Source organism: Notamacropus eugenii, chromosome 6, assembly GCF_028372415.1.
Source record: "Notamacropus eugenii isolate mMacEug1 chromosome 6, mMacEug1.pri_v2, whole genome shotgun sequence".
In the NCBI taxonomy this organism is placed as follows: Eukaryota; Metazoa; Chordata; class Mammalia; order Diprotodontia; family Macropodidae; genus Notamacropus; species Notamacropus eugenii.
Window position 1 is genome coordinate 214,028,110 of NC_092877.1, and position 18,006 is coordinate 214,046,115.

General features: G+C 35.6%; 1 protein-coding gene across 1 annotated transcript in view; it reads right to left on the bottom strand.

Moving 5' to 3' along the window:
- The window catches only part of MYO16 (myosin XVI), an 884,880-nt gene that overhangs the window by 187,969 nt on the left and 678,905 nt on the right, over nucleotides 1-18,006 (bottom strand). The window contains exon 26 of the mRNA XM_072621988.1: nucleotides 1,033-1,108. Coding sequence (XP_072478089.1) covers nucleotides 1,033-1,108 — 76 coding nt within the window. The remainder of the gene's footprint in view (nucleotides 1-1,032; nucleotides 1,109-18,006) is intronic.

Genomic DNA, 18,006 nt, shown 5'->3' on the forward strand with positions numbered 1-18,006 from the left:
CCTCGATGTATATTTTATACATTAGGCTTCATAAAAGATTATTGTCAAAAGAATATTATAAAAAAAGTTCAAACAAATGAGAACCTGGATATCTCTAAAGTGATAATCAATAAGAATATATTCTGGGATCAATTCTTTCATTTCTTTCACTGTTCTCTTTATAACAATAGGTTCATATTTTTGTCAATAGTCCCAGCTTTTAAAATGTAGCAATGACTGTATTATCTGCCGCAGCAAATATCATAGCCCATTTACAAGGGCCAATATGTTGTTTCTGCAGTGTTGAGTTTAAAAGCTAATGAGATCTCCCTTCCTTCCCTTCTGCAATAGTATATGGGTGTCCTCTATTTGGGTGGAAAGGAGTTTTAACCAGATTGTGAGAGGTGACCACAATATCATTTCCATAAAGAAAACAGCTCCTTCTCACTTCATCTACAACAATAGGTAAGAAACGATGCACTTTTAATTTCATTTACCTAATTAAAAACAGTTACTAGAAAAATCTGAAACACTGCAGAACTGCTATTAATGAAAACTGGAAAAGGCTAAGCTCCAGATATATTCACACGTGTGCAGGGATATGAAATGATGATTCTTCCACTCAGTGTACCTTGCTTGCTACCGAGTATCTAAGAAATATATAAGAATAAAACGCTATTCCAAGCTGCACTGCAGAACCATCTTAAGTAATGAAATTCACCCTGCTGCAGCCTAAATAACTTGGGAAGCCTGATTCATCTTCATTAGTCTTTACAGAAAAGCTTTTTTATATTCATATCACTAATGTTATATAAAGGTGTTTTACATTTCTATCTGCTAAAAGCTTAGTTAAATTATGGTTTCTACAGGACTTCAAATTAAATTGTAACCAATGTATAGTGCTCCAAGAGCCAGGCCATTATTATTCAGGGCATTAAAATGCAAACTATGTTTCAATTATTCTTTGGTTGGTGGCATATTTTATAAAACTGTGCTCAGGGTTAGAGAAATAAGAAATGAAGGCATTTTTAACAGTATTTTTAAAAGCCTTACTTTTCATTACAAATAGGAGATTTTGTGAAAGAGAGTCTTTATTTTTTTCAATTGCTCCAACAGCTTCATAAGTTACCTGTAATGAAAGAAAATGACAATTACTTATGATTAAACATGACTGTGAAGATTATTTTCTTTAAAGAATGACTTGACTTTGCTGAAGTTTTAAATTATTCACGAAAAGGAAGCAGCTATAAGTCGCCGAGTTCACAATGCTTCAGGTTCTAAGCTTCATTTCATTTTATACTTGTTCCCATTTAAACAATAGGTTTCTTTTGCATTTTAACTTGAAAAATCTTATTCTGATTTATGAGCTTAAGTGCTAATGGTAATGACTACTAGCTGGGTAGCCCCTTTCATGCAGGAGGGCGAAAAACCTCTTGGGAAACTGCACCAAATAACAAAGCTTCCCTATATCTATGAAATGAAAAGTGGTAATTGCAGTGGAAACTAAAATAATTTAAGGGCATTTCCAAAGTATCCAAACCTGATGATAGTAACTTTGGTTATTTAAAGTGGGATAACTATATTAGAAAGTTCATTCTGTATTATCAGAATTCTAAATGTCATTTTCTCTTTTTTCATTTTTATTCATTTTGAATTTAAATACAAAAAGACAGAAAACCCATTTCCATGTACACAGCAAAATACTAAAAAAGGATTCAGTATGAAACTATCCATCTTTATTTCATACTGTTTACTTAAAAAAACCCAAATATGGAATAAATACTACACATTATTTTCAAATTTATCCAGTTTTTTCTGCACTTCCTTCTGAGTTTGCTTTCATTCTATTTTGTACACTTTTCTCCCCCCTTTTCACCACCCTGCACTAGAGATGGGGCCACCATTAGACACAGGTGTGTGCGTGTGCGAATATTAAACCATACCATGCATACTTCTATTTATCACTTCTTTCTCTGGAGAAGGAGCCTTACTCCTTCACAGTTGTTCTTAAAACAACATTGCTGTCACTGTATACGATGTTCTCTAGGTTCTGTTCATCTCACTCTTCATTATTTTACGCAAGTCTTTTCATGTTTTTTTTTTAATCAGCCACCTCATCATTTCTTATAACACAGTAATATTCCATCACAATCATATACCACAGCTTGTTCAGACTTTTCCCAGTAGATGGGCAGTCCCTTGATTTCCAGTTCTGTTCCAAAACCGATAACTGCTATAAAGGTTTTAGAACATGTAAGTTCTTTTCCTTTTACCCTAATCACTTAATAGTGGTGTTGCTGGGCCAAAGAGTACACACAATTCTGTATCGTCCTCCAAAATGGTTGGAACAGTTCACATTTTCACCAATTAGTGTGCCCTTTTTTTTACATCCTACATTAGTCACTTTCAAGGTGCTGATATTTATAGGACTTCCCTTGATTTACCCTAACCCCAAATTCTGTTTCCACTTTGGGTGCTTCATACAACTTTATGTCTTGTACTTTAATGATTTGTATCTACATTTTATAACTCTTCTTAGATTATTGCCTTCCAAAATAAAGGAACTATTTATTACTGATCAGTGTGGTACAGTAAGAAACAACAATAGCACATAAAATCTTGAAATCCAAAGGCCAAAATTTAATCCTGATGACATCAACACCAGATGTTTCTGATGAAGCTGAAAATAGAATAGCACTGATATCCATAACGAGATAATGGCAAAGTCATCAATATTTGTCTTTAAAATGGATTTTTACCCCAATGGATAAATGGTCAAAGGATATGAACAGGCAGTTTTCAGAGGAAGAAATGAAAGATATCCAAAATCATATGAAAAAATACTCTAAATCACTTTTGATTAGAGAGATGCAAATCAAAACAACTCTGAGATACCACATCATACCTATCAGATTGGTTAATATGACAGAACAGGAAGATGATAAATATTGGAGAGGATGTGGGAAAGTTGGAACACTAATTCATTGTGGTGGAGCTGTGAGCTGATCCAACCATTCTGGAGAGCAATTTGGAACTATGTCCATAGGGCTACAAAAGTGTGCATTCCCTTTGACCCAACAACATCGCTTCTAGGACTGCATCGCCAAGAGATCGTAAAAATGGGAAAGGGCCCCACATGTACAAAAATATTTATAGCAGCACTCTTTGTAGTTGCCAAAAACTGGAAATCAAGGGGATGCCCATCAATTGGGGAATGGCTGAATAAATTATGGTATATGAATGTAATGGGATACTATTGCGCTATAAGAAATGATGAATAGGAAGACTTCAGAGGCCTGGACTTACATGATCTGATGCTGAGTGAAAGAAGCAGAACCAGGAGAACTTTGTTCACAGCAACAACTACAGTGTGAGAGGATTATTTTTGGTAGACTTAGAACTTCATTGCGATGCAAGGACTTAAAAAATTCCCAATGGTCTTTTAAGGCAAAATGCCTTCCACATCCAGAGAAAGGACTATGGAATTCAATTGCAGATTGTAGCAGATCATTTTCTTTCATATTACATTTTGGTTTATTATATGATTTCTCCCACTCATTTTAATTCTTCTATACAGCATGACTATGGTGAAAATGTATTTAATAGGAATGTATGTGTAGAACCTATATAAAATTGTATGCTGTCTCAGGGAGAGAGAGGGGAGGTGGAGGGGAGGGAGGGGGAGGGAGGGAAAGAAAAAATCTAGGGTGTATGGTAGTGATTGTGGAACACTAAAACTAAATAAAAAAACAAAAACAGAATCCTAAATAAAATAAAATGGATTTTTAGGCTTTTGTATGGAATGTGTGTGTGTAGGGGAAGTTCTTCAAATTATCTAAGTAAACCCGTGAAAGCCAAATTCTTCATCATGTTCTCATTTTGTATGACTATAATCACTGATTGTTCCCATTCCCGGAATGTTCTTCATTTTTATCTCTACCTCTTTACTAGCCTGGATTCCTTCAGGTCCTACCTATATATCACATTCTATAGCAAGCCTTTCCAGATCCCCTTTAATTTGAGTGTTTTCTGCTTATTTCCTATTTTTCTTTCATATACCTGATTTCTACATAGTTCTCCTTATGTGATCTCCCTGGCTAGACTGAGTGTTCCTCAAAAGCAGGGACTATTTTGCCTTTCTTTGTATCTCTAGTGTTTAGTACCATGAGTGGCATATAATACATACTTAGTAAATGTTTATTGAATGATTGATTCATTAATCAACTTAACTATATCTTTTAATAAATCAGCATTTTCATAATTTTCCATAAAAGTTGAAATGTAAATGCTATTATCATCACATACTAAGAATCTATTATGAAAGTAGTACTTTAGATACACTCTACAGAGTATCTTTAGGTAACAATGATGGGGTGCTTGGGTTCTAAAATCACATTTCTCTTTAAAAGTCACATTTCTTCCTAGCCTCAAAAGACTGTCCCAGGCAGTTTCTCCCCAGCCCAAGGACAGCTTACCCAGCTGTCTTTTATCTCTTTTCCTGATACAGTAGTCAACTCCATCTATAGAATTTATTAGTCTGAATCAGCTGTGTACAGGCTAAACGGGCTGAGTACTGGGTCATAACGACATTTACCACTCACCAACTAATCATATTTATCCTAGACTTAGATATATGTATACCCCCTCACATTTATCTTATCCAACAAGACATTGATGAGGGCAGCCTGGTATTCTTTAGTCAGCCCTGACTATTAGTTGACTTAGTGACATTTCAGGCCTAAAAGCACAGTTGCAGGTACCTCACTCCTTGGGCTATTTACCCAATGAACTCTGGGTAAAATGCCTGTGGAGTAAATACCAAAAGTGCATGTTCCTTTAAGAGCTAACCACTCCTTTACCACTCCCTAATTCCACCCTGAATATCTAATTAGCATATTTGGCATGTTTTACTATAGAATATCCTATATAAACATTACCTGTACCCTGTTTACTCACATGTTCAAAATAATTTCAAAAGAAAATAGTATGCACACATACATACAAATATGGAGACATATGGCATGTTCATGTGTATAGCTATACTGATAGATGCCTAATGTTTCATTTGTGCAAAAGTCATATTAGTGGTTTATTAGTAGTAAATAATGTATTTTGAGGAATTTAAATGGCAGGACCGCAGACATTACACTGATCTCTCATTTCAAATTTGAGTGATCAATGTGGCTAGGTGGGATAGTGAATAGATTGTCAGGCCTGAAGTCAGGAAAACTCATCTTTCTGAGTTCAAATCTAGCTTCAGATACTGGACAACTCACTTAACCCTATTTACCTCAGTTTCCTCATCCTTAAAATGAGCTAGAGAAGGAAATGACAAACATTTTTTGCCAAGAAAATCTCAAATGGGGTCACAAAGAATCAGACCCAGAGACTGAACATGACTGAACAACAATGACAAAGAGGTCCAAGCTCCATATTTGCAATCTAATTGCTGATTTAGAATTCATGACCAGACACCCAAAGTAAAGTAGCATGTTCTGAAAAGAAACCTGGGAACTCACTAGTATAGTGGAGTAGCAGTGCTTAGGGGAAAGAGCTCTGGGTCTGGAGTTAGAGACTTAGGTTTAAATCCCAGCACTATCCCTTTACTAGCTATGTGACCTTGGGCAACTTTTTTGGCCCTTAATTTATCTGTTAAAAATTCTGAACTGGACCAGATGGCCACTAAGATTACATCCAGATCTAAATCTAGGATCCTATGTCCTACAGAGCTAAGTTCTTCATACACAAATAACAAATACATTCTTACCCTCATCATGTGGCCTCTAAGTAATTAGTAAGTAGTTGGTTAAAACCAAGGGTTGATGAGCTGGGCAGGGTGAAGCCAGGCTGACATTTATTCATCATTGCACACATGAGCAAAAACCAGGAAAAATACTGTTGCTGGATGACTTGGAGTAAGCTATTTAACTGGTCTGCCCTTCATTTCTCTCATTGGAAAATTACAGGAGTTAGGCTTGATGTTCTCTAAGAATTTTTCAAGCTCTAACATTCTCTGACACCACATCATAGGAAACATTTTTTTCTATATTATGTGTACATTCACCATGTTAAAAATAATTTATTTCTAAATTTAAAAACTCAAAGCAAATGAAATAAATTAACCAGGATGGTTCAGGAAAGCAAATAGTTTTAACCGTCATTGCAGTATAATTAATATAATTGCATAATTAATATAATTATATCATATAGTTATGCATATGTAATTAAGGACTCTCATTACTGATTTGTGAAATTAATTATGTCCATTATGTTTTCAAAGCATATGACATTATATCTCATAAAATGACAATATACACCTGTTTCTAAATAATCTTATCAATTATATTTATAACAGGATACTATTACATATTATATGAATAATTATTAGCATATATTCTTCCTTCATACCACAGATGTCACAAAGATCATAAGGCAAGTAGCATAGGTGACTTTTATTCTGATAGCATTGGTTTCACTATCAAATACTGCACTGATTTTTCATCCCATGCTGAAAACTATTTTTGAGTTCTAAATTAGTAAGACCAGCATGAAAATTAAAATTTTCATTGGAGATTATTTTAGGAGGAAATGTTATTGATTTTAAGAGAGAATTAATATTATTTTGATATGGATTTCTGATTTCATTGGTTGTGAGACTCCCCACTATGGATACTCCCTCCATCAATGTGAATTGGCAAGTCTTCTGTAGTACATGACCTTGAAAAGTTGTGTGGCTCTCTAAGACAAGTGACTTGCCAAAAGGCATTCAAGCAGTGTGTGGTAGAGGCAAGATTCAGGCTGAGGTCTTCTTTAGCATATTGCCAGTTCTGTGCACTGTCCTATACTACATCTCAGTACCAAGATATAGTGGGAGCATAAAAGTGAAAGTAGCTAAGTTAACAATCATATTATAGTTCCCAGTATTCTTTAAATGACAGAATAATGTAACCTAAACTTAAAAGTCCTTTAGTACACAAAAATTATTTGCCTCACACAGATGTTCAAGTGGATAAGCATTGATTAAGCACCTGCTAAGACTCATTGCAAATATACTTAATTTTTAGAATAGTTGATTTGACAAAAACTACTGATTTGGGATTGGATTCTCCTATTTATGACCATGAAATGTCAAAGACGAAAACTATTTTTAAGTTTTACTGAATAAAATTTATGAATACTGTATTTGAATTATCACAAAATTCAAGTTTTTAGGACCTGAAATGAGGTTTATTTTTTTTTTTTTCATGTATAGGTATTTCCCTGGGAAGCTATAATCAGATTTGTTTCTGGACTATTTCCATATGCAAGAATTAGAGCAAAATCCCTCTTTAGCACTTTTTAAAGCCTGAAGTTAAAATTCTTTTGAGTTAAGGATAAAGAAGATTAGGCAGTCTGGTGAGTTAGACTTTTTGTTTGTTTGAACAGAAACCAGAAATTAAAATTATATTTCTATTGTTATAGAAAACTCCCTGTAAGGAAACCCTCGAATAATGAAGATCATCACCTTTCTGATAACTTATAATTTCTAGAGAGCTGCCTGTAACACTGAATGGTTAAGTGATTTATGCAGGGTTACACAACTGATATGTATTAGAGAGAATACTTGTAATGCTGTGAGTTTCCTAAAATACCAACACTCACTAGATAAGTTCTCAAAGAATATAAACAGTTTTCAAGAAAAAAAAATTAGTAAACTACAAATGAACTTATAATAGCACGCTCCAAATCAGTAATGATTGAAGAAATACAAATTAAAATGTTCCCAGAACTTTTGTTTCACTTCCTTAAAATCAGTAGGAATGATAAAAATGGGAGATGTGTGGAGTTGGCACATCAATGCACAGTTGGTGGAGTACCCTACCATTTTAAATATCAATTTGGAACCATGCAGGGAAAGTGACTAGACTCCTTTTATTCTTTGACTCAGTGATGTCACTACTGAACCTAAACATGGAAGCCAAAGACAAATAAAAATCCACTATATAGGAAAACATTCATAACAGCAGTCTCTGTAGATGTAAAGCTCTGGAAACAAAGTGGGTACCCATCAATGGAGAATGTCTGGAAACAATTATGATATATGAATATGATGGAATATTATTGTACACTAAGACTCAACAAATATGAGAAATTCAGAAGAAAACATGGGAAAGTACATATATTGAAATAGATTAAAATAAGCATAATCAAACAAAAAATAATACAATGGCTACACCAATTTAAATTAAAAAATCACTTAAAAAAATCCAGATCTGAACAACTGAAAAAAAATCAGCAATAATACAGAAGAATATTTGGCAGACAAGTGACTCCTAAAGCAGAATGTATACATTGTCAGAAGGTTTTATAGTTGAGCACTATTGCTTTATTATTGTTCTTGGATTAAAAGAAAGGTTAAATTTCAATACTTAATTAGGGGAGGTATTTTCAGAAATGATTTTGATGTTAAAACAAAAAGCATCACAAAATTTATTTCCAAATATACCTCAAGTATTAAAGAAACCATGGACGTTTTAGTTTACATAATCATAACCTTAAAGCTTTTACTAAACTTTACTAAATGCTTATTGTCTTATTTCTATAAGAAACCAAGATGTTAAATACCCTTTGGTAACTTTAAAATAATTGCTATATATTTTTCATGTGGAGTTTTACTACAAACTTAGAAATATTCACCACATATTTCTATAAGATGAGTATACACTAAGAGCAGTCCATGCCGCCTTAGAGGAAAGTGATGTTTAGTTCAAGGAAGCTTGGACATGTAAGTTTTGATATGATACTTGCTAGCTGGATGACCATAAGTAGGTCACTTAACCTTCCTCTTCTATAAATATGAGACTACTAACAATTTAAAACTCAACTCAGTTAAAAAGATTGAATGACATAATGCATGCAAATTGCTTTGTAATCCTTCAAGTGCTGTCAGCTTTTTATTTTTACTTTAGTAATGCTAAAAATATTCTAGGTTCAATAAAGTCCATGTTATTTTTTAAAAGTTGATTCCAATAAAATAAATTATAGTGCATGAAGTGGTCAGGGTCATATGAATCACATGAATAAATTCCAGTTTTTAAAATGAAAACATTTCTTCACAGAAACCCTAAAAAAAAAATCAATGGAGATTTTAAGCAAAATAAGTGGGAAATTGAAAATACTTGTGTAAGCCCCTAAAGCAAATTTCTATTCACAAATGTAGATTAGTAGTCATCACTACCCCACCACTGAGAAATGGGAAGCTGCAATAAGACTTTGATGAAATTGAAAACCACAATTACCATTTTAAGGGAATTTTGCAATAATGCTTTAGTGTCTATTGGTTTAACTTATCCATTTATCTGTCAGTGTAGCCATTCAATACTGAGTAGATATTGATAGAATCCGATAATGAAAGATATCGGTATAATGTACTGACCAAATTCAATTTTGGTCTATATTTTTTTTCTGAGAAAGGGTCCCTAAAGGGTAAGAATAATAGCTCACACTTATATAGTGCTTAACAAAATGCAAAAAAAAAAAATGCTTCCCTTTCAACTTTATGAGCTACTTTATAGGGACAATGCTATTACCTCAATTAGTGTCATTTTATATGTTCAATTATCTTCTTTATTCCTAAAATATACAAATCTCTCCAAATCCCTTTGTTCTTCTTATCTCTGTCCCACATTTCCAACTTTCTGGGAGATCCTGAATCTTCTTCCAGGTTATAAAATGCAGCATGATCAAAACTGAACACATCATTGGCTCTAACTGAAGCTTACCCTCCCTCTATATTTCCCTTTCACTGTTGATGGCAAAGTCACCCTCCCAAACACAGAGGTTTGAAACCTCGGTCATCTTTAACTATTTCCTCTCTTCTAATATCTCCCTACTCTCCTAATATCTTCTTCTAATATCTCCAATCAGCCACATCTCTTCTAACTCATAATATCTCCTAATTCAATTTTTTCTTCTCTTGTGACATTACCAGACACTTATTTCCCACCTAAAACTGGTGTTATAGCTCTCTACTTCCAATGGCTTACCATTTCAGTTCATGCTTCACACAATCACCAAAGTAACCATCCTAATGTGCAAAATAGACCCATTAAAAAAATTCCTACAGAAAAACATTCAGTGATTCCACATTACGTATGTTTTGGCCTATCACTTAAAGCCCTCTACCATGACCTGTCTTTCTAGTCTTGCTTTGCTTTATTCTTCTACTTAATGGATTCTATGTCCAACCAAATAAGAATAACTTTCCTCCAATCCATCTTACTCCCTGAATTCACAAAAGTCTCTCTCATAGAGATTACTATGTTTACCCTGGCAACTATGATATACACACAGAAGACTCAAAGCAGGACTTGGTCTAGGAATGCCAGTATGGGGGACAGATCTACCAGGTGATTCCAGAAGTGATCAAGAGCTTTATCTGGTATTTCCATAAAACCAACTCTGACCTTATGAAACAAAGTCAATTTCCTCTTTTGATTTTTTGGCAGTTAATACCAATGCAATACAGCCAAAAAATCAAAAGAAGAAATTGGCTTTCTTTGTTTCACTTTTCAGATCTGGAATGCCCACAGAATCCTCAGAGTGCTTAATTTCTTACTAGACAAATAGGATATCAACCAGAATATTAATGAAAGAATTGACCTGCGACTACAGGAGAAGTACCATGACAAGATGTTGTATATGCAGAAGGGGGCACACCAGATATAGGAGGAGCTCTTTAGCTATCCCCTTTTGGACAGCATACACCCCAACTACCACAAGAAGGCTTTTCTGTAGTAGCTGAATGTGTTTGCAGAGGAGATGCAGCAGTAAGTCAAACTCTCCACCACCTGGAGCTTCTTCAAGCTCTACACTACCATGCCCATGGACAAGATGACCTGCTTCTCAGATTTAAATGAGCACAAATTCTACATCCAGCTGATGGTCTTCAAGATGAGGAACCTACTGGAGATAAGTGGCATCTCAGCTGCAGATGGGGAGTTCCAGCTGTCCTCTGAGGTGGATTTCTACTTGACCAGACAGGACCTGAGGCCTCTTTTGTGGGACTGGAAAAGCTCTTAGATTTCTGTTTGCTCTAAATCCAAATGAATGACTCATGGGCTGGCTGACCCTTTGACATAGCAAGAAAGAGGTAAGTAAATATTAGGGCATGGGGGCAGCTCAAAGTGTAGAGATATCTTTTGGTGGACCAGCTCCTGGAGCTTTCTCACAAATGGTCCCCAAGTGTCACTTGAAGTAGCTCATGTTATACAGGTAGCATATTCAAAGTATAAGAGGGAGTGACCCACCCACTGCTCTCTACCTTGGTTAGGCCATATCTAGAGGGTTGGAGCCACTTCTGGGCATCCCATTTTCATGAGTACCTTGATAACCTGAAAGCTGATCTGAGTGAGGGGAGGATTATCAACTGTGTTCTTTGAGGATCATTTGAGAGAAGGGAGGATGCTCTAGCAGTGAAAATTAGGAGATGGAGCACCCTTGGGGTCTTTCAGTCTTTGAAAGGTCTCATTTGGAAGAGTATCAGACTTGTTCTGAACCAGCGTAGAATGGCTCATTTTGATTTGATGAAAAGGAAGAGCTAAGAGAGAAGGTGGTCCCCAAAAAGAAATGACTGGGCTCCTTAGTAGGGGACAGGAGGTCCCACCCTTCAAGGTCTCCTCCCTGTCCAGGGCTGGAAGGGTGGAGGGTTCTCTTCTGGCAGCTTTTTGCTCACTCATGGGTTTAATCCAAAGGATTCTGAGGCTGTTTCTCCTCTCACATTCTGTGCTTTTGTAAAAAGAAGATTGGGGCTAAGAAAGCAGATTTGTCTATCCTATCAGTTCTACCCTCACCCCCTGCATCGCTGTTTTTCAAGAATCAGACAGATCTGTGCCTTTTGCAAAATGAGAATGGTGAAACTTGACTGCTGAGCCTCACCTAATTGAGTTACTCAGTTGCAGCAGATAGATGGATAGAGTGCTGGATCTAGAATCAGGAAGATCTGAGTTCAAATAGGCCTTGGACACCTACTAGGTGGGTGACCCTGAGCAAGTAACAACCCTATTTGCCTCAGTTTCCTCATCTGTAATATGAGCTGGAGAAATCGATGGCAAATCACTCCAGCATGTTTGCCAAGAAAACCCCAAATGAGACCACAAAGAGTAAGACATGACTGAAAACCAAGAATTCAGTTGCAAGAGGCAGCTATCCTTGGGCTCTTGTGCAGAATCACCAGAATTGACTGGAACCCATGTCCCTTCAGCCTTATTCTGGGCTATCTCTGTCGCTACCAGGTCAGGGAGAAGCCTCCTCCTGTCTCTTTTCCTTTCCTCTCCCCACCTCAAGATAAGAAACTTTGGTTTAAACGCACTGTTCTTATTTATAAAACTCCTTAATGTATACGAAATATGCCTATTTATGTTTGATTCATGTTTGTTTCATTTGTGCTTCTGAATATTCATCTCTGGCAGTGGGTGGAAACTGTGTGTACACACAGGCGATGTGCATTCTCAAAAGCAATAAACTATATTTTTCTATGAGATAATGAGGGCTGCTCCTTATTCCTAAATACCATCCTCTCCTAAGCCACCCACAATACCTGATATTTCAATATCAGAGCTACATTTCTAAAGAATGTTATTTAAGAACTGACCCTTATTAAAATGAAGATTTTTCTGGGAAAGTTAACACATTATGTCTTATTGAACCCTGAGAAGTAATATATTTATCAGGGTATTTTTTCCCCAATATCACAGGTGAGAGTACTTCCTATAAAATGAGACATAGAAATTGCATATTATAAAAGGATATAATAATGATATAAAGCTAGAGATAATTTAGAAATGGGCCGTTGCCCCTCTGTGGGGATGCCTGGACAGCTATGGATTCAGTAAGTGCTTCAGATGGAGGTTGCCATGAAATGGGAAAAAAAATCATTGGAGAGCACCACATACAGAACAATTGCTTTGGATGGGGTGTGACCCTGAGCCAGGACCTGAGAAGATTTTAGAGTAGTTATAATTATTATAATAATTATAGTTTCTTTCCTCTTATTGTTATTTTACCCATCTTAAATTCCATATTGTTTTTCTTGTGGACATTTAGATGTCATGATTCATTTTTAGTGTGACAGTGCCACATATATAATACAGCTAATATGTTGTCACTAGATATTGTAGTGGATAGCATAGTGACTTGGAACCAGGAAAATCTACCTATAGACTTATTAGTTGTATGACTCTAAGCTAGTCATTAAATGTTTCTCAGCCTTCATTTCCTCATGTATAAAATGAGGGTAAAATAGCACCTACTTTCCAGGGCTGTTGTAAAGCTCAAATAAAGTAACATATAATAGTAACAATACAAGTGCATCGCTAAACTTTAAAACACTGTATAACTGTTAGCCATCACTTTGTACATAATCATTCTTGTTAACTACGATCAACCCTGAATATTTTTAGAGAACATTGACCTATAAAAATTCATTTTCAAAAATATCATTTAAGTTTTAAAACTCCTAAAAGAAAAAAATCTCATTTTTGCTTATACTGCACTACTTAGCAATACTCATTTACAGATTTCTCAGTGGATGCCAAATGAAGAGTGAAGTATAAAATATGTAACAGTGGCAGTTTTGCATTTAGTTTGAAAGTACTTGCTGTGTCACCAAAGAACCACAATAAATAAAATTAAAAAATAAATTGTGTCAGCTGCCCTCTAAAGGGGGAGCAGAAAGTTCACACCATTGCTGTGAATCACAGTATTTCCAGCCACAGGGTTGCCTGGATCAACAGAGCTAAAAAGGAAAGAAACATCAAATCCAATAAATTGTCCTCTCCACTGAAGGCTGTCAGGCTGCTGCTTTGGCTAATCATCAAGAGCAGGGGATTTTAGAGCTGAGACTGTGCCACCAAAAAAGCATCAAGACCAGAATTCATTTTCTTGAATGGAAAGCAAGAGCATTTTGGCTAAACTTACATGCTTAGAGGGAGTATGGGGGAAAGTGCATAGGCAAAAAGAAGTGATTTTAATATTTTCCACTCTGATAAATCTATGACCTGGTTAATGTGGGTGCTCTGTTCAACAATGGATTACAACAGGCCCATCCACACCTTCCCAATCTGTATTATTTTTCCCAGTGTACTTCTACAAATCAGTCACACAGGGTCCACTGAATGTGCTCAAACCTTTTCATTCTGCACGTGAATAATGACTGTCCATTTGTCTTCCCTCCCTCGAGCCATGGGACCAATCCGTCTCTTTGATTCTTTGGGTGATTCAGAACTTTCTGTCTTGAGGCAAGGTCCTATTCCATGATTTGGGACCATGTGATATGGTTAGCAGAGTATCAGTATTTTTAAAAAATGGAACTTATTAACATCAACTACATGTAGACCAGATTCTAGATAATGGCCAATTTATTCTGTCATCACTTTCCACTTATATGATAATGCCCAGAGGCAAAGAGATGAGTGAATAAACATTTGGGATCTCCCAGAAAGAAAATAAATAAAGAATACCTAGACCTATAAAATCATGCGATCTCTTAAAAGGGAACTTTCCTATAATTATATTCAAGAATAAATCTGGGGAGTATCTCATTCAATCATATATAGATACAAATATATGCACATGTATATAGATAGATATGTAGATATATACACACATGTATATGTGTGTGTGTATTTTTTCTGTCATAAGTCTGACAACTCTCAGTCAGAAAAGGAGTCAGAGACATTTCCTGGAGGGATATAGAATGCAGCAATTTAAAATACATTTTAATATCAAATAAGAACTTGATTCCCTGATTCTAATATTTGAGTGGCATTTAATGGAAATTCTGCAGAAAAAGGCAAAATGTGTCAACCTGGTAAAGGGGAAAAAATTTAACATGGGACTGAAAAGTGGAAGACAGGTTCTATTTCTGACTCATTTTTACAAAGAGCTTTAATCTCTCTGGGCCTTACTTTCTTTATCTGTAAAGTGAGGAGGCTAGAATATAGGATCTCTAACATTCTATGGATATTGATATTCTATGGATATGGCTACTTTAAGAGGAAAGCATGATTAATTTATTCATCCAGAATTCTATGAGCAGGTGCACAAAAATATCTTGAGATATTTAAACTTCCAAAAAGAAAAAAAAGTGAAATTATCACAAGGACTGAAGTCACCTGACACTTTTTATCAAGGCAGGGAACTGGCTTTGGGGGCAGGAAGCAAGAATTGTGAATGATCTGTCACTCCACCAGGTAGAGAATGATAAACAGTACACTTTCCCAGAAAGTACTTCAAATGGTTGATCTCATTTAATTTAAAATGCATTTGTAAACTGAAAAGCACTCTGCAAATGTGAAGTATTATCATGATTATCACCACTAATGATAACATTTTTTATAGCTGATCTGAAGGAAGGAGTGTAGAATGAAAACTCCCAATTTTTTTCTGGATAGGAAAAAAATACAGTGAAGACAAACTACAGGAGAATATGTAAGGTTTTATGGAAAGAGCAGAAATGGAAATAGATCATTCACTTAGGAGAAACTAATCAAATTATACTTATAGATAGGGTGATGGAGATCTGAGTTATACAATCCTCTCTGAGGTATTCGTCCAATATACTTCTAGTAACAAAAAGGTTAATGTAATGGCAAGGAACAGTGTGGTGAAGGAGTAAAAGTACTGGATTTGGAGTTGGAGATGCTAGATTCAAATCCTGACACGTTGACCTTCAGCAATCCTGCTGAGCTCTCTAGTCCTGAGTTTTCTTTTTTCTCCAGATGACTGAACTTCATTATATGGCCTCTAATTCTAGGATGATCAAGAAAGAAATAAGAAATGAGAGAAAACACAGGAGCCCATTAGGCAGCTGTGGGAATACTACAGGCAGTTCTGGTAACCAAACCACAAGAAAGTCATAACGGGGCATGAAAACTGAAAACTAAACAACCCAACATAGACCTCAGTGTTTGTGTACCAAAAGTTCAAACACAACACTCATTACTTCCAAGCATGGATGACCTAAGGCAAGAAGAGACATGTACCTAGACCTCTGAGTGACTGGTTGTGCTCAGTGGTTGGCAGAGAAGACAGTCTTAGACTTCTTCTTTTCCTGGCAGCCATGATTCACCAAACTTACTGCTACTCTTAATTCTCATGTAATGGACTGCATAGGGCTACAGAGGGGAAAGATAGCATCTTTTCAGGAGCCAATCAAGGAGGACCATCATGCCATTTATCATGAAAATTATTGAATTGCTTCTTCAGTGATTGATGTAACGATGGGATAGGGTCTATAGAGACCTCAAGTCAAGTCAAGGAATTGTGGTTAGTAATGGGGCAGTTTGAAATGATCTATAAGAAGAATGCAAAGAATGCACTAGACAAAAGTAATTAGCCTTAAAAAAAGGAGAAGACAGGGTCATTTTGCAAAGCTGAATAACTACTGTTTGTGTAACACTTGATATTTGAGTGTATTTTTATGATGTCAGAATATATATTTCAAAGTATTAATATTATGCCTATAATTATGCCTTTAATAAAGTAACAAACAGAGGGAAAAAATATAAAATCCAGGGTGAAAAGCAGGCTAACTGAAAGGCAATTAAGTTATCTAGACTTTGCCATAGCCTGTGATATTTTAGCATGAATACATTATGATGATTCATTGAAGATGTCGTGGTGAGAAGAAAGCACTTTTTTTTACACATTGCTAGCTTATGTGAGAATATAGATTTGAGTTTCTGAAAAGGATTCCTATTAACTATGCAATGATTTGTCTTTGTATATGGAGTTTGCTTTTGTACTTCCTTCCTGTCTCTCATAGATAAGAAAAGTTCATTGAGGGCAAAAATTATTTTTATCTTTATGTCACCAGTGTGTATGGCATACAGTAGGTATTTAATAAATATCTGTTAAATGAATGATATAACCAGGCAGAGGAAAGAGGGGATGAGAAAAAAGATTATAGCCTCTTACATTTACAGTCATTTACCAAAAAAAATAGGTGCTATCAGTTTAAAGTGGTATAAGTGAAAAGAGATACATCTTTAAAGTGTGGGGGCCTCCAGGGTGGAAGAACTAGTGTGAACTCTCTCTCACTGAAGATTGACTCAAAAAAGGGCGACATGACTCTAACTGTCAATTTTTTATTTATATTTGCATGAGGATGATTGCTTTGATTTTCAGAATATGGTATTTTCAGGCCAAAACACTCTTCAGATGTTAATAAAGCCAAGTTGTCTAGATGACTAGGTCAGGAATCTGGCTAAAACAAGTAATTCCTGGGAATTGGGGTAGCCTCTACCAATATTTTGGTCACTCGCTCTACAAACTTCTCTAGTAAAGGTTGGCAAGATGGAGGGATGGTAAAGGGGATGGACCAGAGTTGGAAACAGTGCCAATCTCTTAGCTATCCTTCGACTCTAGTTTAGTATATCACAAGAAAAATCTGTAGAACCTTGATTATACCAAGAGGGATGAATAATCACTTTCTGCAAACACCAACTTATTCATTAGTGATTTTATTATCCTGTGGGGTGTCCTGCTTTATCCTATCTCCTCTCCCTGGGAGATTTTCCTCTTTATATCTTGCTGTATTTGTAAAGTTGATCTTTGCTGATTGTCAATATTCAGATGCAGCTTTGGCCTTGATATACCATTAATTAACTCTATAAATAGCAGACAAGTTGCTTAAATTGTTGGCATCAGTGTTTTTACATCTGATGTGGTTGTAAACAATATTCTATCCTCTGTTGGGAATATAAGAAATACTTCTAAAGCATTTATGCTAAGTAATGGTGCTATTTGGGAAATGTAAAACAATAGCATACATACACACACACATATATATGTTATAAATATATATGTTTCAAAGAGGAGCCCACTAGATCCATTAGCATACTGTGCTGAAAAGGAATTTGCTCATTCATCCTCCACACATCCCCCAAAGTGATTTTCCTGTATTATAGATGTGATCCTATCACCTGGCCCCTTTTAGAATACATCCCATTGACTACTTCCTAATTTCATTATCAAATGTAAAGTCTT